Source organism: Pelodiscus sinensis, chromosome 24, assembly GCF_049634645.1.
Source record: "Pelodiscus sinensis isolate JC-2024 chromosome 24, ASM4963464v1, whole genome shotgun sequence".
Lineage (NCBI taxonomy): Eukaryota > Metazoa > Chordata > Testudines > Trionychidae > Pelodiscus > Pelodiscus sinensis.
Genome location: NC_134734.1, coordinates 1780838 through 1800584, shown reverse-complemented (window position 1 = coordinate 1800584; position 19747 = coordinate 1780838). Strand labels below are relative to the sequence as shown.

The 19747-nt window shown below is 52.3% G+C and overlaps 1 protein-coding gene across 1 annotated transcript in view; it reads left to right on the top strand.

The window, feature by feature from the left end:
- The window catches only part of LOC142819582 (guanylate-binding protein 3-like), a 99073-nt gene that overhangs the window by 20051 nt on the left and 59275 nt on the right, over positions 1 to 19747 (top strand). Inside the window, exons 5-6 of the mRNA XM_075907688.1 lie at positions 11349 to 11451; positions 17328 to 17423. Coding sequence (XP_075763803.1) covers positions 11349 to 11451; positions 17328 to 17423 — 199 coding nt within the window. The remainder of the gene's footprint in view (positions 1 to 11348; positions 11452 to 17327; positions 17424 to 19747) is intronic.

Sequence of the window (19747 nt, the reverse complement as noted above, 5' to 3'; positions counted from 1 at the left end):
CTGCCCCAACCCCACCGGCCTGACCGGAAATCCTGGCTGAGAGACAAACGGCCCAGAGAGACAGCCAGGGCGGGGGCGGGGGATACCCGTATGCACAGCCAGCCCGGGATGGACCGGAGTCCTGACAGAGATGGGATGGGAGCATAGGGCCCACGATGGGAACAGGTGGACCAGCCCACCTACAAGCCCCACCCTGGGGAGGGAACAACCTCCTAGCAGCCCGGGGACAGGTGGGGAGAAGGGCTCTGCCGTATGTGACCTGCAGGGTGACTTTGCCCAGGATTGCCCTCTCCACCCGCTGGCCCAGCGCAGGGCTGGTAACGCCACCTGCCACCCAGCCCCCAGAGTTGCCATGTGACCGAATCTCCGGGGGAGAGTCCCACGGTCAGTCCCACGAGAGCATCTAATGTTCATGCCGAGTCGTCCCCTGCTCCGACCAACACGCACGGAGCTGCCCAGAGCACAGGCACCGGGAGAGCCACCGTCCCCAGTGGGCAGCGGGAGGGGCGATACGGGAGACAGTCGCTGCAGGGAGGGATTCTGGGATGGCTGAGCTGACAGTGAAGCCCCAAAGCATGAAACCCCGTCATGAAAACGTGGGTTAATGTTTGCGGGGCAAAAGCTTTCACACAACCTAGAGCCAAATTTCTAAACACCCCTGGGAAACCTGCCTCCCCAGTCTCCTAGAGTTCTCTCAGGGGGTCAGGGTGCACATTGCAAAGCAGGTTCCAGTGCATGACGTGTACTTAGATTTTCCAAAAACCAACGCCAAGGTCCCTCACCAAAAGCTCTTAAGCAAAGAAACCAGCCGTGGGGTAAGAGGGAAGCTCCGCTCATGGACTGGTACCTGGTTAAAAGACAGGGAACAAAGGGGAGGAGTCAGTGGTCAGTTTTCAGAATGAAAAAAGGCAACCAGTCTCTGGTTCAGCAACATCCATGCTTCAGGAGGACCACAGAGCCCAGCATAGGGAGGTCTGGCCATGGGGCAGGACCACGGCAGGGGGCTGGTGACGCCATCAGGAGCCAGGGGGCTTGGGCGGGCAGGCGGCACAGCAGGGAGATCTGGCCCAAGAAGCTGGGCAGTAGCAGGGATCCGATAGTGGCCGCGCAGCTCCAGTCCGTCAGTAGTGGGGATAGTGTAAGCTGGAGAGCTCAAGCCCAGGCAGCACCAGAATCCAGGCATCAGAGGGGTGGGTTGGAGCCCTAGCGAGGGGGCGGCGGGGGAGCAGTTTAGCATGGGCCAGGTGGAAAGAGACCCCCTGGTCTGTCAAATGCCCTTGTTTGGAACCCTGCGGGTGCCAGAGCTGAGGGGTCCAGCCTGTCCTGGGCTTGGGAATGACTCAGAAAAGGACCCAGATGACTGGGGGAGGGAACAGCTTTCGTGGGGGAAGGGTTAATCCGACTGGGGTGTTTGGGTTTCTAACGAGGCGCTGCAGGGGGGTGTGAGCGGGGGCTGTAAAATCCTGGCGGGGGAGGGGAAAGTGACTGAGGACAAGTCGTTTGCTCCTTCCCATTAAAATAAGAACTAGGAGCCACCAAATGGAACGAATGGGCCGTAAGTTTAGAACAAGCCAAAGGGACCCGCAGTCAGTCTGGGATCCCGCACCAGGGGATGGTGTGAGGCCAAATTGATACAGAGATTGAAAAAAAGAATTCGGTGAGTTCACAGAGAACAGGCCCATGGATGGCGATTGGCCAGGGTGGGCAGGATGGTGCCCCCAACTACCGTCTGTCAGGGGCTGGGGATGGGCGACAGGGAAGGAGTCACCTGATGGTTCCCTGTTCTGTTCCCTTCCCATGGGGCACCTGGCCTTGGCCACTGTGGGCAGACAGGACCCTGGGCGGATGGGCCGTGTGTCTGACCCAGCCTGGCCATTTCTATGACCTCGCAGGAGAACCCGGAGGCGCTGAGCCCTGGCTCCCAGCCTGAGGCACCGACCCTCCCAACCCGATAAGCAGGGCCCAGGCTCATGGTTCTCAGTGGGTCTGTCAGATGAAATCTGAGACCCTCAGTGTCTCAGACCGTGAGAGGCCCCAGCGGGCTGGAGATCCAGACACAGCGCGGGCGCCCTGAGCCCTGGGGCAGAGCTGTGCACAGTGATGTGGGCACAGGCTGGGTGTGTCACTAGCCAGCTCAGGAGTCGTGGTTGCTTCAAGCCCAGCTCAATGCGAGGGGCAGGCCGGGGGCTTTCCTGTGGCCACATGGGGTGACATGGCCTCCGGGCTGTGTCCTACCCTTGGCTGTGTAGCGTGGCCCGGGTCTGACGTGCTGAGCATCCCTCCCCCCTTCACCGCAGGGGGACTCGTGGCTGCTGGGAGATGGGACACGAGGCTTCTCCTGGCCGAGATGGGCTGAGACGTCCCCACGAGGGCGGCTTGTGTGACGGGGCCGGCATTTCTCTGGGGGAGGCCAAGGGAGGGGTCTGTGGGTGTCTGACCTGAGCCCACCCTGCAATGCAGCCTTCATGCTGGGCTCCTGCCACACCCAGGTACCCAAGAGAGTCCCTCCCCTCGCCAGAGAGACGCAGCGGGCGGGTCTGAGCGGAGCCTCCGCGGGGCCTTGCCAGGGGTGCCCACGGAAAGGTCTGTCAGCACCACCGGCCCCACAGCGCCTCAGTCAGCCCCTCTGGGAGACCAACCCTCTCCTGAACTGTGCCTGGCTGGGCTCCCGCTGCCAGGTCTGATCATGCCGGCTGTGTTGAGGGAACCGAGGGGACTGACAGCATCTGCTTTCTTCTTCAAACAAGAAGCAGAATTGCATCCTGTCCTGAGCCGGGCCGGATCTGTGTGGGAGGAGACTGAGGAAACATTCCGACCAGTCCTGGGAGCCTGGGAATGACGCTCACCCAAGTGCCACAACCCGCTGCCCGGCTCTGGGTGTTGCTATAAATAAATTAAAAAATTAATTAATGGAGATTGCCTATTTCCTAGAACTGGAAGGGACCTTGAAAGGTCATCAAGTCCAGTCCCCTGCCTTCACAGCAGGACCAAGTACCATCCCTGACAAATTTTTGCCCCAAATCCCTAAATGGCCTCCACAAGGATTGAACTCACAACCCTGGGTTTAGCAGGCCAGTGCTCAAACCACTGAGCTATCCCTCCCCGGGTGCCACCTGCCTCACCCCACCCCACAGAGGCCCTGGGGTGGGGGCTTTCCCTGCTGGGGGGGGGGTTGCCGGGGAGATTAAAGCTTCCTGAGCACTGAGCCGTTGCCTCTGCAGTTTGTTCCCTGCTGCCCCTCGCGCCGACCCCGCCTGCGGCTCTGAGCAGCTGGGTCCCGCGCCGGCGTCTGGCCTGCTCTGTGCCCAGCTCCAAGGCGGGTGGGGCCCCGGGCCGGCTCCTGACTCTGGGACTGGGGGAGTCTCCTCACTCTCCGGCCTGCGCCCGGCCCCTTGCTGAGGGGCTTTTCCATCCACACCCAGCACAGGCCCCTTCCTCAGCCCTCGGGACACACGCGATCCCCTGGATTGGGGTCTGTGCCCCACGGGCTGCCGGGCACCGGGGGGACGTCCCCAGGGCCATTCCCACCAAGTGCTGCCAGGGGGGTGCAAGGCCCCACGAGAGCTGGGCACCCAGGGGGGTTTCATGAGTGGGGTGACCTCTACAGCTGAGCACCCCAGGGGACAGGGCCTGGGTGGGGGCACCCAAACATCATTTCCAGGAGGGGCCACTGGAAAGGGCTCAGGGGGGAAACTTGCAGAGAGGCTCTAGTGAGCCAGGATGAGGGGCTCAAGCAGCCACCCCTCAGAGGCCACCTCAGCAAGACAGCACAAGTCCCCCCCATCCCCACTGTACGTACCTCAGGGGCTGGGCAGGGGGGAGACAGGATCACATGATGGTTGGGAGCTGTGAGCTTCTAAACAAGGTTTGAAATCTTGAAGTCTTTGTTCATTGATTGAGCCTTAATCAGGTGGTGGAGCTATCAGGAAGGCCAGGGTTTTATAAAGCAATGAATCAGTGACCAGGGAGTTTTGGGGACAGGGACAGCTAAAAAGGGAGTTTCAAGAGGGAGTTGGGAAGGGCGAGAGGTAGACTCACCATTCTTTAAAACATTTAAATTAAACTATAATCAAAACTTCCTCATTTAAATAAAAAAAATATCAATAACCTAGGTAGCTGTAGGGGAGAATGCAGGCAGAAGCCCAGGAGCAGTGTGGGGGCTGTCCTGTTTATTGCGCTCAGTGTAGCATGTATGATTACCTGCCCAGTGGGCAGGTGGCATATGTGTGTGTTCAGTGCAAGGAGCTCCTGGCCCTCAGAGACCACGTATGGGCTTTGGAGGCCAGAGTGGCTGAACTGAAGGAGCTGAGGGAGGCAGAGGTGCATAGCAGAGGCTTTCTGGGACACTGTACGGTCAAACATCCCCTGTGCTGGTAAGGAGAATGAAAGGCTCAGGGAAGGAGAACATTCAACTGGAACAGAGGAAATGATCCCATTGTTGGGACTCGCCTTCCAAAGGATGTTGTGGTCTCCTCTTGCATTAAGTTTACCTCTCCAGGGGAGGGAATTCCAGTCGTTAGGTAAAGGCAAGTGTTAGTAATGGGAGATTTGATCATTAGAAATGTAGATAGCTGGGTTTGTGATGACTGGGAGCACCGTATGGTTATTTGCCTGCCTGGTGTGAAGGTTGTGGATCTCTCAAGACATCTAGACAGACTTATGTGTAGTGCTGGGAGGAGCCGGTGGTCGTGGTAAATGTAGGTACCAGTGACATAGGGAAGGGTAGGAGAGATGTCCTGGAGGCCAAATTTAGGCTTGTAGGAAAGAGACTGAAATCCAGGACCTCTATGGCGGCATTTTCATTAATGCTTCAAGTTCCACTCACGGGCCAGGTAGGCAGACAGAGGTTCAGAGTCTCTATGCGTGGCAATTCTTGTCCTGAGGCAATCAAGGCAATTCTAGATTTAGTCCTGAGTGGAGCGCAGGATCTGGTCCAACAGGACTGCTGGGAAATAGTGACCATAATATAATAACATTTAACATTCCTGTGGTTGGAAGAACACCTCAGCAGCCCAACACTGGCATTTAATTTCAGAAAGGGGAACTATACAAAAATGAGGAGGTTAGTTAAACAGAAATTAAAAGGTACAGTGACTAAAGGAAAATTCCTGCAAACTTTTCAAAGGCACCGGTATAGAGGCCCAATTAAATGTATACCCCAAATTAAAAATACAGTAAAAGAACTAAAAAGGAGCATGAGGAGTACCAGTTAATTCGAGAGAAGGGATTTAAATCAGACTATCGCGTCTACGTGTGGCAAGTTACATTAGGCAACCGGCATTTTAAAAAGGCGACCGGCTGCAAATATGCTAATCAAGCGTGGGATATTTAAATCCCACACTTGATTTGCAACTTTGGTATGCTTCATTTCCCTCCCTACTTTGAAGTAGGGGCAAGTGTAGACGTACCCTAAGGGGGGATATGTTAGAGGTTCATAAAATCGTGAGTCACGTGAAGAAAGTGAATAAGGAAAAGTTATTTACTTGTACCCATAATATAAGAACAAAAGGTTACCAACAGGCAGAGTTTGGTTGGAGTGGGCTTGTGGCAGTGGGAGGGGCAAAGAGGGAGGGGAGCCTACTGTATTGAGAAGCTCATTTATTGAGTTCTTATAGTTGAAGATAAGGTAAGTGTAGCTTTGGGGGGGCTGTGTTATGAGCCGATGGTGTGAATATCCAAGTGTCTGTCTGTCTGTCTGAGCATTTGTGTGGCAGTTTGAAAGGTGTGAAATTGGGAGTCTTTTGTTCCAGGTGGGCCTTCAGGGGCTGATTGGATTGGAGGCAAGGCTTTGAGACAGCAGTCTTATAGAAAGGGTAGCCAGAGTGAATGGAGGGGAGTTTGTCTGGGAGTTCTCCTGGAGGGAGCCCCACAGTGTTTGGTGGTTTGTCTTGCTTTTTGTTCTCTTCTTTTTTCTTGCTCTCTCCTCCCCTTCAAGCTTCAGGGGGCAATGAAAACACCATCTGAGGACTCTGTCAGTCAGAAGGCAGAATGGCAAGTGAAAAGTCAGCTGTTGCACCCTGCACAGCGTGGGCCATGTTTCTCTTCCTCCCTGAAGACAGAAGGGATTTCATCTGTACAAGTTGGTCATCATATTGGAAGAGAAGATTAAAGGACTAGAGGCATAAATACCATCCCTGTGTTCCATCAGAGAAGATGAAGACTTCCTGGCTAGAAGGCAGCATTCACTCCTACAAGCACAGCAGGCTGAAGAGCCAGTGAGGGCAGTACAGGACAAGGAAAAAACTGGCAGCATGTATCCTCCTGGAGAAGGAAGCCAACTCAGGTATCCCCCATTCCTATAGAGGTAAATAACTGGTTTCAGGATCTCTGCACAGGCACTACAGTGATGAATGCTTTGGCAGGGACCTCTGAGGGAAGAAATCAGAAGGCGACACCATCTACCGGAAGGTATGGGGTGCCTAGTCCTAGGGATGGTGGTTTCATGACCACCACCACCAAAAGAAGATGGGTGGTAGTGGTCAGGGACTCCCTCCTAAGAGGGACAGAGTCATGCATTTGCTGTCCAGACTGGGAATCTTGAGAAATGTGCTTCCTACCAGGAGCTAGAATTCGGGATGTGACCGAGAGTCTTCCAAAACTGATCAAACCTTTGGATTGCTATCCCTTCCTACTTCTCCATGTAGGAACTAACAATATGGCCAGGAATGACCTTGAGCAGGTCACTGAAGATTATATAGCACTGGGAAGAAGGATCAAGGAATCTGAAGCACTAATGGTGTTCTTGTCCATCCTCCCTGGTGAAGAAAAAGGTCCAGGTAGGGACTGTCAAATCGTGGAAGTAAATGCGTGGTTGCACAGGTGGTGTTGGAGAGAGGGCTTTGGTTTCTTCAATCATGGGACTCTGTTCCAGGCACAAGGATTGCTAGGAAGAGATGGGATCCACCTAACCAAGAGAGGAAAGAGCATCTTCATGTGCAGGCTTGCAAACCTAGTGAGAAGGCTTTAAACTAGGTTTGTTGGGAGATGGTGACCAAAGTCCTGAGGTAAGTGGGGAAGTGGGATACCAGGAAGAAACAAAAGGAGGAAGGAGCAACAAAGGAGGATTATCTAAGATGTCTGTACATGAATGCAAGAAGCCTGGGAAACAAACTGGAAGAATTAGAAGCCCAGGCACAAAGAACTATTATTTGATTGGAATAACGGAGACTTGGTGGGACGACTCATATGACTGGAGCACTGTCCTGGAAGGGTAAACTGTTCAGGAAGGATAGGTGGGGGAGAAAAGGAGGAGCAGTTGCACTAGGATGGCTCAGAGCTCCAGTATATAGAGGGAGAAAAGCCTTTTGAGAATCTTTGTGTTAAGTTTAGAGGTGGAAACAACAGAGGTGATGTTGTGATTGGTGTCTGCTATAGAGCAGATCAGATGGATGAGGCAGATGAGGGTTTCCTCAGACAACTGAGAGAAGCTTCCTGATCACAGGCCCCAATTCTCATGTGGGACTTCAATCACCCCGATACCTGCTGAGAGACCAATACAGCAGGACACAGACAACCCAGGAAGTGTTTGGAGAATGTTGGGGATAACATCCCTGTACAAGTGCTGAAGGAACCATAAACCATATTCCATATACAGTACTTTACACACAATAATGATATGTACACCGAAAGAAGAGACACAGATCCAGCAGATTGTGACATTAAGATTGGTAGGTTACATGGGATATTTTGTCCAAAGCATCTGTGAGTTGTGCATATTTGTTTCCATAAGTCCATTTAGTAAAGAATGGGGGGGTGGGGGAGGGCCATCACAGTAATATCAAACCTAGATCTCCCCCACTGCAACTTGAAACCATTGCTCCTTGTTCTGTCATCTGTCACTCCTGAGAACAGCCTCTCTGCATTCTCTTTCGACCCCACCACCCCGATACTTGAAGGCTGCTACCAAATCCCCCCTTCTCTTCCGAAGACTAAAAGCCAGTTTGCTCAGCTCTTCCTCATATGTCATGTGCTCCAGCCCCCTCAACATTTTCATTTTCCTTCACTGGAATCTCTCCAATTTGTTCAGGTCCTTTCTGTATTCAGGGCCTCAATATTAGACACAATACTCCAGATGTGGCCTCACCAGAGCCGAATAAAGGGGAATAATCACTTCTCTAGATCTGCTGGCAACGCTCCTCCTACTGCATCCCAATATGCTGTTAGGCTCCTTGGCTACAAGGGCAGGATGTTGACTCATCTCCAGCTTCTCATCCACTAGAATCCCCAGGTCCTTTTCTGCCAAACTGCTACTTAGCCAGTCGGTCCCCAGCTTGTAACAGTGCCTGGAATTCTTCCATCCTCAGTGCAGGACTCTGAACTTGTCCTTGTTGAACCTCATCAGATTTCTTCTGGCCCAGTCCTCCAAATTGTCTCGGTCACTCTGGACCCTCCAGTGTATCTACCTCTCCCCCTGGCTTAGTGTCATCTGCAAACTTGCTGAGGGTGCAATCCCATCACTCAGCTCGTTAATAAGAAAACAATCCTGGCCCCAGGACCAACTGCTGAGGCATCCGCTGGTACCGGCTGCCAACTAGACATCAAGCTCTTGATAATACAAGATGCATTGGAAGAGAATGGACAGTGGCTCTGGAATCACATCCGACTTTCTGAGCAATCTAGGGTGCAACAGATCCAGCCCCATGGACTTGCGCCTGTCCAGCTTTTCTTAATACTCCCAACCTGCTCTCTCCACTGCTACAGAGCGTTGCACATCTCTCCCTGTACCACGCTGCCCAGTGCAGCAGCCTGGGTGCTGACCTGGTCTGTGAAGACAAAGGGGGGAAAAATGTTTCTACGAACACCTGGGCCCCTTCCCCAAACCAACCCCAGCACCTTCGTTAACGCAGGTTCTTCCTCCTGGTCTCTGCTGGCACTTTCTTCTCCCAGACTCTCCACCACGCTCACTCTCAGCTCCTTCCCCACACACTGAACTCACTCAAGGGGAGCTCCAGTTACCCAGTCTCAGCTGGTTCTCAATTGCCCCAGGCATTCTGAATAGTCTGGCTCCCCTGACCTGGGAAACCTCCTAATTGGCTCCAGGTGCTTACTTGCCCGGATTGATTCTGGTAAGTTTGATCCTGCTGCCCTAAACTAGTCTTTATTAGTTTACCCTGGGAATGGAGATTTACTTAATCTAGGGCCAATACGTTTCTCATCCACCACTCTGCCCTCTTACACCTCTGGCCTGACCCTGTCACAGCACAAAGAGCAAGTGTTACCAGAGAGCAGGGGTCTGTTCCCAAATGGAAAAGATTTACATTTAATTTTCCAACCCTGAGCTCTGTGTGTGTGTGTGTGTGTGTGTGTGTGTGTGTGTGTGTGTGTGTGTTCTGTTCTGAAAATCCCATATCTTTGCAAATCAAATGAGTTGTAATTGTGGAGCTTGGCCCAGTGTTTAGAAATACAGCCTTAACTTTGTGTTTTCTGTGTTCCTAATGGCTTTATACAATTATTTTTAAAAATCAATATTAAGAGGTAGTTAAGATTGAAAGTAAACATAAGTTAAATAAATAAATATATAGAACCACTGGGGTTGACATAAGTATCCCCCAAAGAAGCATTGTACTCCAGGAAATTCATTGTAAGTTAACTTTGCAGAAATGCATATATGTTAAAATATGGAAATGCTCAGTGAAAGCAAGTGGCCATTTTGAGAGAGGGCACTCTAACATCCATCATGGTTAGAACCGGAGATGGCAGCCATTTTGAAAGATTCTACCTGCAACTCTCTGATGTAGAACATTTTTCTTCAGTTCTTGGTGATGCAGAAACTTTGGGATATGAAGAATATCTACAAAAAATGTCTGAGCGTAGCCAATGTACAAGATCTCAGGGTATGTCTACACTGCCGCCCTAGTTCGAACTAGGATGGCTAATGTAGGCATTCGAACTTGCAAATGAAGCCCGGGATTTAAATATCCTGGGCTTTATTTGCATGTTCCCGGGCTCAGCCATTTTGAAATGCCCCGTACTTCAAACTCCCTGCCTGCGGCTACACGCGGCACAGACTAGGTAGTTCGAATTAAAGCTCCTAATTCGAACTACCATTACTCCTCCTGCAATGAGTCTGCAGTTTTATGAGTCTGCATCGTGTTGCTGCGATCATTCAAAATGAACAAAACAGTCTGAAACCATGTGTTAAATTTCTGTATAAAAAATTACACATTTGTTTTAATTGATAAACTAACTCCCAGGTTTACTTGAAAATTCTCAAACAGTTTATGGTGTGTTCATAGAATATGAGCTGGAGGGATATGCTGCATTCCCCAGATATAACAGAGCGGGGAGTGTTGGATTCTCAAAAATACCTGTGTGAGTTAGTCCCTGGGCAGTGTGCTCTGAGGCATGCTGGGATTTCTGAAAACACCCCTGTGAATCCCTTACCAATGGGCTCCCAGCCAACACCTGCTTAATGACCAAAAGGAAAATGCATTAATGGGACATTATATTTTTAATCAGGAGAAACTTTGGGGAGTCAGAAAAGCCACAGTCACAGATAAAGGGGGAGATTAATGTCCCCTGTTGGGTGGGATTTCAAGGTAATTACCTGACATTTGTCCAAAGCGAGACAATTCAGACTGGAAATAAAGCACAATGGATTCGCAGTGAGGGGAACTGATTGATAGAACCTCTTGCCACAGACTGTTGTGGATTCTCCATTGCTGGAGATGTTTAAACCAAGATGGGATGTTTCTCTAACGAATACGCTCGGGTACAAATGGGAATTACCTCAGGGCAGTTCTGGGGCCTTTGCCCCACAGGAAATCAGACCAGATGGTCACTGTGGTGCCTTCAAGCCTGGGGATCTCGGACTCTCTGAAGCTGTTTGCAGGGCGGCGTCCCAGAGAGTCTCTGCCCGCGGCTGTGAGTCACCCAGGTCCCCTCGCGGTGATATTACCCTGGGGGGACCAACTGTCCCAGAGAGTCTCTGTCCTCGGCTGTGAGTCACCCAGGTCCCTCGCTGTGATGATACCTGGGGGGACCGACTGTCCAGAGCTAACTCTGCCCCCGCTGCCCAGGAGAGAGCACAGAGCTGAGCTGTCAGGGGCACTGACTGAGGGTGGGGGTGGAGTTTGGGCACCAGGGTAACTGGCATTTTCCTGCTGTGAGAGCTGGGATCAGAGCCACCAGGTGACCGGAGCAGTGGCAGGGCTGTGGCTTTCTGGGAAGTTGTGCCCCGTCCCCTGCCAATCACCCCCTTCAGACACAGCCTGGGGGCGATTTGCGTCGGTGGAGTCGGTGTCTGGAGTCCCCCGGCTGGCTGCCTTCCCCTGGAGACTGGCAGGCTGGGCCCATCAGGAGTGGCTCAGTGCCCACTGCTAAGCACTTGTGTGGTCTCCTCTTCCCAGGCAGAGCTGGTGCCGGAGCAGTTCATGGAGAACAAGATGGAAGAAGCTGCCACAAACCTCACTGCTGCCTGCAGCCTGACGGGGGAAGCTGAGCGCCGGACAGGTGAGTTGCCGTTGGGGTGAGAGTGGACAAGCCCCGTCTCTCCCCCTGAGGTACGGCCCCTTGTGCCCTTCCGGGGGTTGCTGGACGACTCTGGGGGGTGGCAACTGGGCCTGTAGGACACGTGGGAGGCCCCCTGTGTCACGGTGACTGGTGAGGAACGCCCGTTGCTGCACAGGGAGCCCGGCCTCCTGGGGGAATTGCCGCCCCCTCATCCCTCAGCGCTCGGGAACCTTCATGCCTGCAAGGCCTGGGCGAGGGACACGGGTCCCCCACAGTGTGGAGTCACTAGTGTGGGAAAGACTGGGTTTGTGACTCCAGGGAAATCCTGCCGAGGGCTGTGTGAGGGCAGGTCGTGTGTGGGACAGAGGACGGGCCCTATAGCGGTGTGAAGGGGATGAAGTGAACCCACCGCGGGCTGGGGTAGAGAGAGACTTTAGCAAGGGCGCCCCAGGGCACAGGCTGTTCAGGCTGTGGCAGTAACAAAGGCCTTCGGGCCGGCGACCTTTCCTGGCAGAGAGAGAACAGAGAAGGTTTGGCTTTTGTTCTGGGCCAGTGCGGTGTGATGTGCAGGTGGGACCCAGAGACACAGCTGTGGGCAGAGGATGCAATGACTCTACAAGCTGCAGGCACTTGGCTTATCACAGAATCCTAGAACCCTAGAACTGGAAGGGACCTCGAGAGGCCATCGAGTCCAGTCCCCTCCCCTCATGGCAGGACCCAGCACCATCTAGATCATCCCTGGCAGGTGTGTGTCCAACCTGCTCTTAAATATCTCCACGGATAGAGACTCCACAACCCCCCTAGACAATTCATCCCAGTGTTTGACCACCCTGACAGGTAGGAACTTTTTCCTAATGTCCAGCCTAAACCTCCCTTGCTGCAGTTTAAGCCCCTTGCTTCCTGTCCGGTCCTCAGAGGCCCAGGGGAGCAATGTTTCTCCCTCCTCCTTGTGACTCCCTTTTAGATACCTGAAAACCACTCTCATGTTGTCACAGCTCACAGGTTGTGCTCACATGACCCCGGGTGGGACCCCCTTGTCAGTGTGTCAGCCCGTTCTCAGGGAGTCCTCTCCAGTGAGGTGACCCTCTCTTGGGGGGCTCACTCTTACCTGGGGGGTCCATCCCCCTGCCTCCGGGACGGCACCTCTCAGGGACTTCAGCCGCCTGCCTCCGCCATGAGCCCCCTCAGGGGTCCCATCTCTCTGGACTCCTGGAGCCTCCCCTCCCAGAGAAACTAGCCCAGCCCTGTTCCTCAGCCCAGAGCGACTCCCAGCCAGCACCCAACAGGAGGTTTATGGAGCTTTGAACGCAGCAAAGGATCCCTCAGGCCTGTAGCTCCCCCCCAGTGCAGCACATCTGACTCTCCCTGTAGCCACGTGGGATCTGCCTACTCTGCCCCAGTCAGAAGCCTCCCCGTCTTGCAGCAGAGCCCCCAATATTCCCAGCAACAGCCCCTCCCAGGCCGTTGTCTCTCCAGGTAACAGGGTAGCCTGGGCTCCTCTCTTCTCTGCCTGCTCCCCTCCCCCCGTCCAGTGTTCTCCACTGGCTGAAACAAGCTGGGCCAGTCACCAGGGAATCCCTCTGCAACCCCTTTTCTGTCATCTGGCCAGAACCGGTTGTGTCCTCTGAGCAGGGCTGAGGTCACCAGGACACCAGTCACCGGGGCTCCAGCTCTGGGCTGTTCTCTGAAACAACAAACCTCCCTCCCAACTTGTCACATTTAAACAGGACCATCCTAGGGCACTCAGTGCCCCCCTCTGCATGCGGCCCCCCTTTAATTCACCCCACACTCCCCACTTCCTCACACATGTCCCCTCTCGGTCTTCTCTTTTCCAAACTAAACAAGCCCAGTTCTTTCCGTCTTCCTTCCTAGCTCATGTTTTCTAGGCCTTTCATTTTTTTTGTTGCTCTTCTCTGGATCTTGTCCAGTCTCTCCACATCTTTCTTGAAATGCAGTACCCAGACTCCAATTGAGGCCTAATCAGCACAGAACAGAGCGGAAGAATGACTTCTCGTATCTTGCTCACAACACTCCTGTTCATGCAGCCCAGAATCACGTTTGACTTTTTTGCAGCAGTGTCTCACTATTGACTCATATTTCGCTTGTGGTCCACTATGACCCCTTGTGACGGACCTGGCCGGGTCTGGGTACCACTGAGGGTATCTGCTCAGAGTGAATTGCTCAAAATCAAGGCTACTTACAGCCCTCGACTGCAGACCTTTCCCAAATAGGCCACAAACCAGTCACGCCAGCAGGAAGCCTCATGGGCAAAACCCCTCAGACACTCTAGCTCTACCCGTGCCACAGTGAGCCCCAGGCCTACACACAGATGAGGGGTTATAGAACACAATCCCACCTACCCCAAACAAGTTCTTCCAAAGAACCAGCCACAAATCCCTGGTCAGTTTACAGTTTGGATCTTACTCATAAGAGCACGCTGGGCCAATCTTTTAGAGTCTAAAATCTAAAGGTTTATTAATAAAAGAAAGAAAAGATTGAAAGTAAGGTTATTAAGGAGAATACTTGACATACATCAATCAGCACGTTCTCGATACAGGCTCTCAGCAGAGATGTTATAAACTGCTATCTTAAAAGTCTCTGGTGTACATCCTATGTCAGGATGGGTCAGCAATTCATCCCAGCTCTCTGTTCTTTCCAAGGCTGCATGTAGGATCAGTAGCTGAACTGAAGATAAGATAGAGTCTGCCTCATGGCACTTATATAAATCTGGTGTCTCCCAAGCTGGAGCTGGTCACATGATTGCATGTTTCACATGCCAGCAGCCAAGAGGTACTGATTGGTCTGCAGGTTTCCAGACGCATTCCTCAGGTGTGTGTATTGGCTACCCTGAGAGCAGTTGTCCCTGGAACTGTGCTAATTAGCATAGTCATTCATCAGCCATTCCTTCCTTATGACAGACAATCTAGGCCCACTGCTCTGTGTCAGGCAGAGAACATTCACAATTCCAGCACAGACTCCATAGTCATAACTCCGCATACGAACATCATTTAAGTACATGAGTCGCATATATAGAATCAGTAAAATATAAGCTTTTGTTTGACACCTCACATGGCCCCTTTTGTATAGATTTTGGGGCAAACACCCACCATGGCTGTAGTAGTGATCTGGCTGCTCCCCTTAAAATCCAATAATGTGACACGTGAAGATATAAGTTGTCCCCAGAATGGAAATAGTTGTGAGTGGAGAACAAAGTGACAGAGCTCTGTAACCAGGTGTGCCGGGGCGTCATTGGGGACGGTGTTCCTGACAGCCAGTAATCCATCATCATGTAGAATGTTGTTGTAAAGAGGTTCTATGTCCATGGTGGCCTGGATGGTGTTTTCAGGACGCTTGTTGCTTTTCTGTAGTTTCCTCAGGAAGTCAGTGGTGTCTCGAAGATAGCTAGGAGAGCTGGTAGCCTAGGGTCTGAGGAGAGAGTCAGTATAACCAGATAATCCTGCTGTAAGTGTGCCAATGCTTGAGATGATGGGTCATCCGGGATTTCCAGGTTTGTGTATCTTGGGCAGTAGATAGAAAACTCCTGATCAGGGATTTGAGGGTGAGTTTCTGTAGCTTTACTCTTGAGTTGTAGCAGGAAGTTTCATGAGCAGGTGGTTTAGTTTTTTTGGTATTCATTGGTAGGATCAGAGGAGAGAAGCCTGTAGAATCTGGTGTTGGTGAGTTGACCGGCAGCCTCCTGTTCGTAATCCGTTCTGCTCCTAATGACCACAGCACCCCATCTGCCAGCCTCTTTGATTATGATGTGAGGATTGTTTTGAGGCTTTGTATGGCATTGCATTCTGCATGGCTGAGGTTAGATGTTTCACGTTGTTGTTTGCTGAAAATGTCAGCCTGAGTACGTTTGCTGAACCAATCGATGTAGAAGTCAAAACTCTTGTTATGATCATCAGGAGTGGTCCACATAAAGACCTTCCTCTTGTGGGGTTGGCAGGAGTGGGGCGGAGCTGGAGGGTGAGTGTGTTCTTTATTGGTGTGTTGAAAATGTCAGCCTGAGTACGTTTGCTGAAGCAATCGATGTAGAAGTCAAGACTCCTGTTACAACTGTCAGGAGTGGTCCACATAGATGCCTTCTTCCTGCAGGATTGGCGGGGGTGGAGCAGAGCTGGAGGGTCAATGTCTTCATTGGTGTGTAGGAAATTTTCCTTTATATGGAAGTGGTGAAAACAGGCTTCCAGATTTCCACAGAACTGAATCATATTTGTGGGGATGTGGGGCAGAAGGAGAGTCCTTGAGATAGGACAGATTCCTCCACCGGGCTAAGCGTGTGGTTGGAGAGGGCTGACAATGTTGCTAGGTGAGTTGAAGGTGCCGGGATTGAACTATCCTGAGGCATGTAGGAGTTTGGATAGTTTCTTGTGCTTTTTCTTGTGAAGGGAGGTGCCGTGAGCATTGTAGGTGGCTTGCTGGGTTTAGTAAAGTCCAGCCAAGAGGAAGTGTGTGTGGAAGTTTGGTTTTTTATGAGAGTCTCTAATGTTGACAGCTCCTCCTTGATTTCCTTCTCTGTGTTGTATAGGATGCTGATTAGGTGATTCCCATGTTTCTTTGAGAGAGTGTGTGGCATAATCTCTTGCTGTAGTCTGTGGGACACTGAGCATTTTGTTTTGGGGTTCCAGTTCCTGGGGCTGTGCTTGTCCATGGACTGTCCAGTGAGACTCACCTGGATAGTGAGTGCAGTGCTCAGCTTTGGGCGAGGCAAATGCCAGGGGTGAGCTCTGCCAGGCAGCTTTGCACCATGGCAACCGAGCCCTTCCTCTGTCTCCTCCATCTGAGATTGAAGGGGCTGGTGCCGAGAGCCGGAGCTGCAGCTGGGTGTCTCAGCCCTTTGCAGGCAACATGCCCCTTGTGGTCCTGGACTTGGGAGACATAGTGCAGGAGATGCTGGCCAGGCCATCTACTCGCAGCTTCCCCCACCCAGGGGACCTGGGGCAAGAGCTCTGCTTGGTGGGGAGGGGTGGGTGGCAGGGGAGCTCCCTCCCACCTGTGTCTCCCTTCCACCTGTGCCTCAGGCCACCTGGTTCAGAGGCCATGGGGTCTTGAGGCTTGTGGAGGTGGACAGAGTGACTCTGGTGCCTCTCCCTGAGGGAGGGCTCTGGGGCTCAATCAGCTGGTCCTGTCCATGCTCCAGCACTGGCTCAGCACCCTGGTTCCAGCCCCTAGTCCTGGCCAACCACCAGAAGCTGGTTCTTGAGTTTTGTCAGCCGGCACTGCACTGGTCCCTCCCTGCGGATTTCTCCATCCTCCCCTGGAGGAGGAAGGGCAGGGCCTGATGGGCTTGTGCACCCAGGTCCTTGTCCCCCACCTCCAGGCCCCTCACAATGATGAAGAACAGCTCTTGTGCAAAAGGGGGTTTTGTGCAAAAAGGAGCCGTCTACACAGCTAAAGCAAACTCCATTTCCATCAGCTTTTGTGCAAGAACTGTGGTGTAGACAGCCCTAGGGAAATAGTTCCTGCCTCAGCCTCCTTACTCCATATGGGCAACCCCCCAGAGAAACAGCACTAACCAGGCCCTAGCTGGGAGGGAGGCAGACACGGGTCAAAGGAATGGCTTTTGGGACACACTCCTTGTAGTGCGGAAGTGTGGGGAGTGAAAGCTGGATTCTAAATCGTCCTTCTGCTGGAGGTCCCGCCCTTTCCAGGAGTCACTTCCTCACTGTTCCTTTGGGCCCGGTACTCCTTCCACATGTCCTCAAACCATGAGGAAATTAAAGCCCAGAAGCATTGCTTTGCCTCCAGAGAATATGACAGCGTATCTCTCCTGATCCAAAATGTATTGTTGAGGCAATAGGCAACTTTAATATTTGTGAGAATGTCAAAAGCTGAGAGCTAAATACAGATACAGTCTCTGTTATTTCTAGCAGGTGAAGGTGAGAGGAAACTGAGTGGTAAGAAAGCAGATATGGAGACAAAGACTAAAAATGACCCCAACAAGGAAGTACCACCAATCGTAACAGGTACTAGCTAAAATACACTATTCTTATTCTCTCATTTTTTTCTGCAATATCTTAACACATGCCATTGAGGACTGATCTTAAAAGGGTGGTATTTTGATGTAACAGAGAAGGTGGGAAAGTCATATTTTACAATATAGTGAAGACATTGACTCTGTCTCCTCCTCAATGGTAAGTACTAGGAACACCGTATTCAGCGTGCGGCTTCCTCGTATGATAACTTACAATCAGGAAATGTTAGTTTGGGCCAGGACAATGGGACGTGCCTGGAATGGGATTGCATGTCAGAAAAGCAGCCGAAAAGAGACAGAAGCACCAGACACGTGTAAGCTGCAGCCCCCAGTCGCGACTGCCTGAACCCCAAGCATCCCACCCATTAAATGCCAGGGGTGAGCGCTGTCAGGCAGCTTTGCATCCTGGCGACCGAGACCTTCCTTTGTCTCCTCCATCTGTGGTTGAAAGGGCAGGTGCTGAGAGCCGAAGCTGAGGCTGGGTTTGTTGGCTGTATACAGGCAACATGCCCCTTGTGGTCCAGGACCTGGGAGACCTAGTGTAGGAGAGGCCATCTACTTGCAGCTTCTTCCACCCAGGGGAACTGGGGCAAGAGCTCTGGCCTGGTGGACGGGGTGGGGGGCAGGGGCGCTCTCTCCCACCTGTGCCTCAGGCCACCTAGTGAAGCACCGGCCCTTGTCTTGGTGTTTCCCATTCTCACAGGCACTCCGGTTCAGAGGCCATGTGGTCTGCAAGCTTGTGGAGGTGGACAGGGTGACTTAGGACCAGCTCAACGCCCTGGTTCCAGCCCCTTTTCCTGGCCAACCACCAGAAGCTGGTTCTTGAGCTCCATCAGCTGGCGCTGCACTGGGTCCCTCCCTGCAGCGTTCTCTATCCTCTCCTGGAGGAGGAAGGGCAGGACCTGTTGGGCTTGTGCACCCAGGTCCTTGTCTCCCACCTCCAGGCCCTACACAGGCTCCTATATGATGCAGGCACTCCGGCCTGGAGCAGGTTGGGGCAGGCTTTCCTGCACCATGCAGATGCGACCAGCAGCTCCTTTGTCTGCACTTGAGAGATCCTCCGACAGACCTCTCTGGCTGCTGGTCTTTCACCAGGGCCTCCATGGGCCTGCCAGCTGCTTCTGGCCACCCTGGTCCTTGGCAGCCACCAAAGAGGCTGGCCTCCTTGTGGGACTGGTGCTGCACAAGTTCCAGTGCCACCTGAGTTCCTAGGCCTGCTAAGGATCTCACTGGCAGCTCCTCACAGAGCCCTGAGCATGTACAACCCTAACTCCCCCCCCACACACTTGTTCCCAACCCCTGTCCCTCTAGCAGCACTCGTTTACCCAGCATGTACCAGGCTGCAGCCCTTCCTCTGGCTGCTCCTGGGTCTTGTATTGCATCTTTGGCTGCACTTCTCTCCCATCTTCTCCTTTATGCACCATGGATGTGTGACGGACCCCCCCCCCCCACCCCACCCCATGCTTTATGTGATGAACTTATGGACACAACTATGCATAACTCAAACATTCTTGGGACAAATTGCCTCATGTAACCTGCTGATCTTACTGTCATAATCGGCTGGATCTGTTTATCTTATTTAGGTGTGTGTCCCATAATTAATTATGCAAATGAAGCACAGCAATATGCTAATCCACTGCAGGGAGTTACAGGCTGCTCAAATCCCCCCTCACTCTTCTCTTCTACAGACTAAACAAGCCCAAATCCCTCAGCCTCTCCTCGCAGGTCATGTGCTCCAGCCCCCTCAGCATTCTGGTTGCCCTCCACAGGACTGTCTCCAATGAATCCCCATCCTTTCTATAGTGGGGGGCCCAGACCTGGATGCAGTACTCCAGACGTGGCCTCACCAGTGTCAGATAAATGGGACTAATGTCCCTTTGGCTATGTCTAGACTGCAGGCTTCTTTCAGAAGAAGCTTTTCTGAAAGAGATCTTCTGAAAAAACTTCTTCCAAAAGATCACATCTACACAGCAAAAGTGCATCCAAAAAGCGATCCTCATAGAAAGAAGTTTACCAATGTCAGGAAAAGCCTTCTGTTCTCTTGATTTTTTTTCAAAAGAACGGGACTGCAGTGTGGACGTAATTGAAGTTTTTTCAGAAAAACGGCCATTTTTCTGAAAAAAACGTTGTAGTGTAGACATACCCTTCTCTAGATCTGCTGGCAATGCTCCTCCTAATGCACCCTAATATGCCATTTGCTTTCTTGGATACAAGGGCGCCCTGTTGACTCATCTCCAACTTCTCATGCAGGTGCTCTTGGTGGCATCTGCTTGACACCTCTGAGGAGCAGTGGGTGCCGGCAGGGTTCTCTGCTCA